Below are 7,222 nucleotides of genomic sequence, written 5' to 3' on the forward strand. Positions count from 1 at the left end.
GCCCCGGGAACACCACCTGGCCCCGCCACGGCGTTCTGAGGAACGGCTGCTCGTCCCCGCGGCCCTGCGGAGCACTGAAAACGGGATGAAACGCTGGGTTAATGAGGGGATTTTCTTCGTGTTGCCTTCGAGATGAGTTTTACTGACTTAAAGGTACAGTTCTGGTGTGGGTGTGTCCCCAATATGGAATTCTTGGAGCAAGTCCGGAGGGGACCACGGAGTTAAGAGGAAGAATGGAGCTGGGGCTGCTCAGCCTGGAGAAGAGAAGGTTGTGTGGAGACCTCAGAGCAACTTCCCAGTATCTGAAGGGGCTACAAGGAAGTAGGAGAGGGACTTTTCACCAGGAACTGATAGGACAGGGAGTAATGGGCACAAATGGAAAGAGGGAAAATTATGTTAGATATTAGGAAGAAATTCTTTGCTGGGAGGGTGGTGAGACACTAGAACAGATTGCTGAGGGAGGCTGTGGATGCCCCACCCCTAACAGTGTTCAAAGCCAGGTTGGTAAGGCCGTGAGTAACCTGGTCGAGTAGATGTCCCTGCCCATGGCAGGGTTGGACGAGGCTTGGAGCAACCTGGGCTAGTGGAAGGTGTCACTGCCCATGGCGGGGGATTGAAACGAGATGGTGTTTAAGGTCCCTTCCAACCCAAACCATTCTCTGACTCTCCCCAACACAGCTCAGCAGACTTCATATCGCACAGGGACAGTTCCTAATTCAATTGCTACAACAGCAAATCCTTTATTACTCTTGCATGGCAGAAACATTTGGAGATCCCTTGGCCATGCAGATGGCTCCTAAACCTTCTTCTCCTAAAACAAGAACAAACTGATTTTCAGTGGTACTCCAGAGAGATCTCACTCATGACAGTTCTTTCCAATACCTGCTCTGCATTAGTGATTTCAGTGTAGGGTGTGCTCTTCAGGTGTAAGGGGTGAGGTAAGAACTCAGCTCTACAAAGGGCACAGAATAAAGCCAACCTTTATCCTTGCAGACCATACAGAGTCAAGTCCTGAGAGAACCGTTTACATGGAAGAGTGAGCGCACACACCCTGCGAGTGCAGCATCGCTGCTGTCAGGGGAAGGGGGCCTTCCCAGTGCCCTGGATTCCTCCAGTTCCCTCAGCACTGGGCTTACATGATTCTATTGCAGGAAAAATTGTCACTTCAAAACTAGAATCCAGTATGTCAGTCAGGAAAACGCTTCACGTGACATGGATGAGTAGTGGAAGACAAGCTGCTCAGACCTACCACATCTGACATGGCTGTAACACCAGCCCAGAGCATCTTGCTTTTACAGTAAACTGCTCCAAGGATGGCTTGTGCCTAAAAGAAGCCTATTTGCTGCATTCTTCAATTTAGACCTTCTCCTTTCCAGCAGCATCCAAGATCCCTTCCTTTCACCTGTCCCCATCCTACAGAGATCCAGCTGGACCCTTCTCTCGCTACGACTTGATTTTCTGAACGGGGTGGTCTCTCTGCCCTCGTGTCAGTCTTTAGGTGTGACCAGTCCTTTCAACTCTAAAAATAAAAGCCACTTCTTCTGAAGTTTTCACCATGCAAGTAGTTCAGGGAGGCAGCTGCAGCTGCATCAGATTGCAACTCCAGATTTTTCAATGACTTCTTCCATGCGCTGGTACCAAGGCTGGATCTTGGTGTGAGCCATCATGTCATCAAAGGCTTCCAGCCCTTCCATGACCCGGAGGACCCCGTACACAGCCTGGGACAGAGCAGAAATGTTAGAGCAACACTGAAAGAGCAGTGGAAGATGGCTCAGAATACAAGTAACACCTGTGAGGTTTAATCACCAGCACCCACGAGCCAGAGCAGTGTCCTGGCCGGACCTGCTTTTGTTGTGTTTCCACCTGATCAGTAACATCCACCTGCACGTGGGAACTGCAGGTTCTGTATTTAGAAAGATTTCTCTGGAGGAAAACAACAAATCCAGTCCTATGTAAAGCAATAGGCAAAAATTCCATATGGGAACTGTATTACTGCGCAAAGGACATGGACAGTGTACATCATGCAGCTCAACTTCCCTGCCTGTGTTTGTATTAACCCTTTCCCACAGCTGGGCAGCAGGATGATTTGTGACAGTGTAACTGCAGGGATGAGCCCCTTACCAGGTCAGCGAGGTTGGGCTGGTTCCCACCCATGAACAGTCGGTTTTTGCCAACAGCTTTTACCCACTCATTTACTGCTTCGTACAAATCTTCTCGGACATCGTCTCGAAGGTTGTGTCTGGACAAGGACAAGAACCAGTTTGAAGACATGTTGGTTTCTTCCTTTAAGCTTTTATCATCTCTCACCTTACGGGCTGGTCTTTGCTTGGCAATTAGGGAGGTACTTCAGAGTGAAGGGGACAGTCAGTAACTAAACAGCAGATGAGTAGAGGGGTCCAGTACCTCCAGTTAAAGAAGTACAGCTGTTACTCAAATGGTATTAAATGGTTCAGCTTAAAACCCTGAGGTTCTACCCTTCTGACAGCCAGGGTTCACAGCTAAGGAGGTTAAGGAGCTATTTCTTCTTTTGTGTAACTGGTGCTCAGTGATACCAACCTTTTCTTCAGCATCTTGCTCACGAAGAACATGGCAACAGCCCCCACGTACTTGGCAAAGAGACCTTCCAAGGTGCCAAACTTCCCCTCCCGGACAATGTAATCAAAAGATGCCAGGGCTTCTTTGGGGGTTCGGTAAACGTTGGGGGAGATGAGGTGAACAAGCCAATCATCTGCCCATTTCCTCCACTTCATCTCTTCCCTGTAAGCAGCCAAAAGAGAGCGAGTGAGGTACAGATTGCAGGGCTACAGGAGGCAGGATCACAGTGGCATCAGCCACTCCTGGCCAGCCTGGTGCTCTGGTGACCTCTCTGAAATGCACTCAGCACCGTTACCTTTGGCAAGGCTCCTGCAGTCTCAAACTAAATTTAAGACTAAGATAGAGCATTAGATTCTCCTCCCAATATGAGAAGTAAAGCAGAAAGGGAAACTATCTATCTGTAGCATTCACCTGTGCCATAAAGGGAAGGCCAAGAAGAAAACTGTAAGCAGCTCAAGGCCAGTGTGATCACGGTGGTGGTAACTAGGCCATCTAACAGCATTGTTTTGAATTATCTAACAAACACACAAACCCACCCCAGCTACTGAGGCTTTAATGGGGGGGGGACAGATCTTGTCAGCCCCAGTGGGATTGATTTTACATCTACACCATCCCTGAGGACATGTGGAGGGGGCTGTGACCCCACTTAGAGAGCCCAGAAACTTAAGAGCACTTACACTCTCACTTCTTTGACAGGATAAACTCGCTTTGTCTCCTTCTCATCCAGCATGAGCCAGTATTTATTCTCATACTCCGTCACCTCCTTGCCTTTCTCAGTTATGGTTTTAACAGGAGGATAAAAGGACACAATCTCTTCCAAGCTATTCCTTCTGTGGACAGAAACACAGTTAGCACTGATCTGGCTGCTACAAAAAAAGGGGCGAGAGCAAAGGACAGATTCAAAGATACACAGTGTAAAATGTATTATTCTAAAAATAAGTGCACAAGGTTCCAGATTCTACTTGAAAACAGTTTTGAAAAGAGGCTGGAACAGCTACTTGCAAATAACTATTATTAGTGAATATACCTTTCAGTCAGAACAGAAATTTTTGCAGGCATAGAGCTTCCTACAATTCTCAAGTGGACCTAAAGGACAGGCCACAGGCACAGCAGTTCCACTTCATTTTAGATATAATAACTGGCTAATTGTAAGCTCACTTCCAGAACTAACACTAGTCCATATTTAAGCAGGTTTTGTGCAAACAGAATCCCACGGGTGAAAAAGTATTTCTGAAAGGCTTTGCTTTACAGTCCTCACAACACAGCATATATACAGGCACCATCCACTTTGTCACAGCCAGGCCAAACACCCAGAGCTTCAGAGCCCGAGGTCAGTAAGAGATTTAAGGCTTTAGTTTTCTAAATCTCTAGTTCACCAAGGCCCTTCAGGCTGAACTCATCTCTCATCACCCTGTTTTCCTACCTGGAAATAAGATAGGTCTTTATTGCACTGATGATAACCGAGGAGTCGTTCAGTTGCTGAAAAACAAAATGAAAACAACTTTTTAAAAGAAGCTGGCGAAATAGAAAAGGGAATTCTTCACAGTCTTTTCCCTTATATGCTGAGGCTCCAAGTTAGTCCTGCAGGGCCTTTTCCCCCCAAGTATTTCCACAGGAGTCCCTGCACATCTCAAGACATCTGTTCTGTGACTGTTTCAGAATATCACTTCAAATCTGGCTTTAATTCTGACCACAGAGGACCTCAGGGCCAGGCACACATGTAGTACTAGTGGAGTTTGGATTTAGGCTCTTGGCAGGAAGGAAGAAAAGCAACACTAACACTAAAAAAAAAAACCTAAATTGATTCTTCAGTATTCTTCAGATCTCATTTTGGCTCTTGAGAGCATAAAGGATGATCTAAAGATCACACTGCATGTGATAAACCACAGAGACATAACAGCCTTCAAACTACTGCTTGGGGGAAAATGAAGCTTGCAAGACAGAAGACTTACCAGAGGGCTCCCAGCGTTGGCCAGCAGGATGGGCACCTTTCTGTAGGAAGAGAATTTGATCTCCTTCCTCATTATTGGGTTCACTTCCACAATTTCATAGGGCAGGCCATGATAATCAAGAAAAGCTCGGACTTTGCTGCAGAAAGGACATGTTTTGTACTGGTAGAGAGTGAGTTGCAGGCTCTCTGAAGGCAGCTGGGGAAGAAAGGGACAAGAAGGTTCCATTTTCTACCAAAAATATATATTACCTTCCTTCCACCCTTATTTTTGTCATGAAGTCACAGCCACTAACATTCAGTTTGAAGATATGATCATCAGAGTATCTTGGCTATGAGATGCTTTCTTTAAGTGGCATCACAAATAATCACTGCCCATCAGGAGCAAATAACTGTTTCTCTAAACATCCATTTAACCTGCTGCAAACTCCTACTCACGGCCAGAAAATACAGAAGTTAAATCCAGACAGTTTATCTCTATGGTTTCTCATCTGTAGAAAAAAATTCTATGGAAAAAAGCCCAACCATTTGTAACAGTATTTAAACAGATACAAAGAAAGCCCTTACAAGCCAATCCTTCCCCCCAACACCCTTTGTTGAGGTCACATGGTGGGGAGGGCAGAGTTTGCTGTTGAATTTAAACACGTGCCTGCCCAAGATCGGATTCCCAGGATTAACCAGCAACTGGGACAAGGTGGGAGAGCCCAGGACAGCGGGACATCACCTCTGGGATGTTTCCCAACGCTGCTGCACCTCAGCAACCTGCCAGGCCGTGCCAGTCATTCCTCACACATTATAAAACAACTGCGGCCACCCCACTTCGCTTCTCACCTACAGTTTATCAGGTTACACAACCCTCAGCGCTGCGAAAAGGCAATAAGAGACAAAGCTGCTGCACATCCCCAGCAGGCCCTGATAGCCTCTCCTACAGCTCAAGGAATGCGCCGCCAGGGCCTCCCTTACACAATTTTAAGCTCTTTCCTCACTCAAAGCGGGATGAACCGCTACGGCCCTCTCCGAACCGCAGTCCCCAGAGGATCTCGCAGGGCTCGGGGAAGGTTAAGCGGAGCCGGCTCCGGCGTTACCTCAGCGGCCGAGTGTTCCCGCAGGCGCTGCCGCGCCGCCAGGCACAGCCCGGCGCCGCCGCCCAGCGCGAAGGCAGCGCCCAGCACCAGCCGCCCGCCGCCGCCTGCCCGTCCCGCCGCGGCGCCGAAGGCTCGTCCCGGGGCCCGCAGCCGCCAGGCCGGCGGCAGCAGCAGCGCTCCGGCCCGCCAGGCACGGCCGGCAGCCGCCATCTTGGGCTGAGGGCGGGCAGAGAGCGCCCGCCCCGCCCCGGCCATGGCGGCCCCGCCCGCGGGGGGGGGGACACGGGCACGGGCACGGTGGCACCGCTGAGGGGACACCACACTCAGGACACCACATACAGGACACTCCATACAGGGAACACCCCACACAGGGACACCTCATAGGGGACACCCCACACAGGGACACACCGCACATAGGTCAGCCCACAGGGGCACAACCCCTCACAGGACACCCCCCACGGCCCCATGCTCCCGCAGTTACCATGGCTGACAACGCACCAAAGCCTAAAGTGAAAATAAAATAATTAGTGCAGAGGCTGAGGGAGTTGTGTCTCTTCAGCCTTAAGAAGAGACCACATTAATGTGTATAAATATCTGAAGAGGGGCATGGAGAAGGTGGACAGGGTTCTGCTCGGTGTCAACCACAAGGACAAGGCAAGAAGCAGAAACTGATGCACAGAAAGTTCCACCTCAATACGAGGAAAAATTTCACTGCATTGACAGGGCACTGGAACAGAGATGAGAGAGGGTGTGGAGTCTCTGTCACTGGTATATTCCAGAGCTGTCTGGATGCAATCCTGTGCTGTGTGCTCTGGGATGACCCTGCTTGGGCAGGGAGGTGGGACCAGGTGACCCACTGTGGTCCCTTCCCACCTGAGCCAGGCTGTGATTCTCTGGGAGCATGTCCTGAGCCTGGGGCTGCAGCTTCTGACTGGCACATACACAGTGTGAGCCTATACCCATGTGGAAAGTCATCATCTGTTTTATTAACAGCAGTTACATCCATTAACTTCACTAATATTCAATTCCCCTACTTGGGATGCAACACAGGCCCAACTCAGCAGCGCACTGGGGCTGTCTCACAGAAAGGAGAGGAGCCTGTGATGTTAAATGAGAACATAACCTTTTATTTCATTTTTGTCCCAAATACCTACTTAATAATGGAGTCCTTGATCTCAGAAGCGCTGCTTGAACCAATCCTCTAATTGCAGGTTATTTTCATCCCGGTGACATCTCTCCCGGGGATGAAAACACTACGCAGCCATGAGACCTTATCAAGCTGACTGAGGTGCTGCTGATTCTGGGCCAAAGACAGGCAAGGGCAAGGCGAACTGTGCTTGTTCCTTCAGGGAAGAGCATCCTGAAGGTGACCTGGGGGTGGTTCAAGCTGCTCAGCGGGCTAAGCAGCTGGAACTGCCCCAGCACCCGCGGGATGGTCCCGCATGGGCAGGATGCAGGTCTATCCATGGAGCATCCCTTGTCCTGCAAAAGAAACGCTGGGTGCTGACGGCGACCTCTAAGCGGGGAAACCTGCGGGGGGCTGAGGACGTGTGGGGAAGGGACAAAGAGACAGCCTAGCACTGGGATTTTTGGG

General features: G+C 49.6%; 1 protein-coding gene across 1 annotated transcript; it reads right to left on the reverse strand.

The window, feature by feature from the left end:
* Positions 1-962: 962 nt before the first annotated feature.
* Positions 963-5,838, reverse strand: PTGES2 (prostaglandin E synthase 2). Its single transcript, XM_027877782.1, has 7 exons — positions 5,629-5,838; positions 4,548-4,742; positions 4,019-4,074; positions 3,273-3,425; positions 2,557-2,757; positions 2,122-2,239; positions 963-1,718 (listed from the first exon to the last, which is right to left on the reverse strand). Exons 1-7 carry the CDS (start codon positions 5,836-5,838, stop codon positions 1,590-1,592), a joined length of 1,062 nt encoding a protein of 353 aa, XP_027733583.1. The 3' UTR covers positions 963-1,589.
* Between the last annotated feature and the right edge of the window lie 1,384 nt (positions 5,839-7,222).

The sequence above is a fragment of the Empidonax traillii genome, unplaced genomic scaffold, assembly GCF_003031625.1.
Source record: "Empidonax traillii isolate 1590-97213 ecotype Southwest subspecies unplaced genomic scaffold, ASM303162v1 scaffold34:size3740991, whole genome shotgun sequence".
NCBI classification, from domain to species: Eukaryota; Metazoa; Chordata; class Aves; order Passeriformes; family Tyrannidae; genus Empidonax; species Empidonax traillii.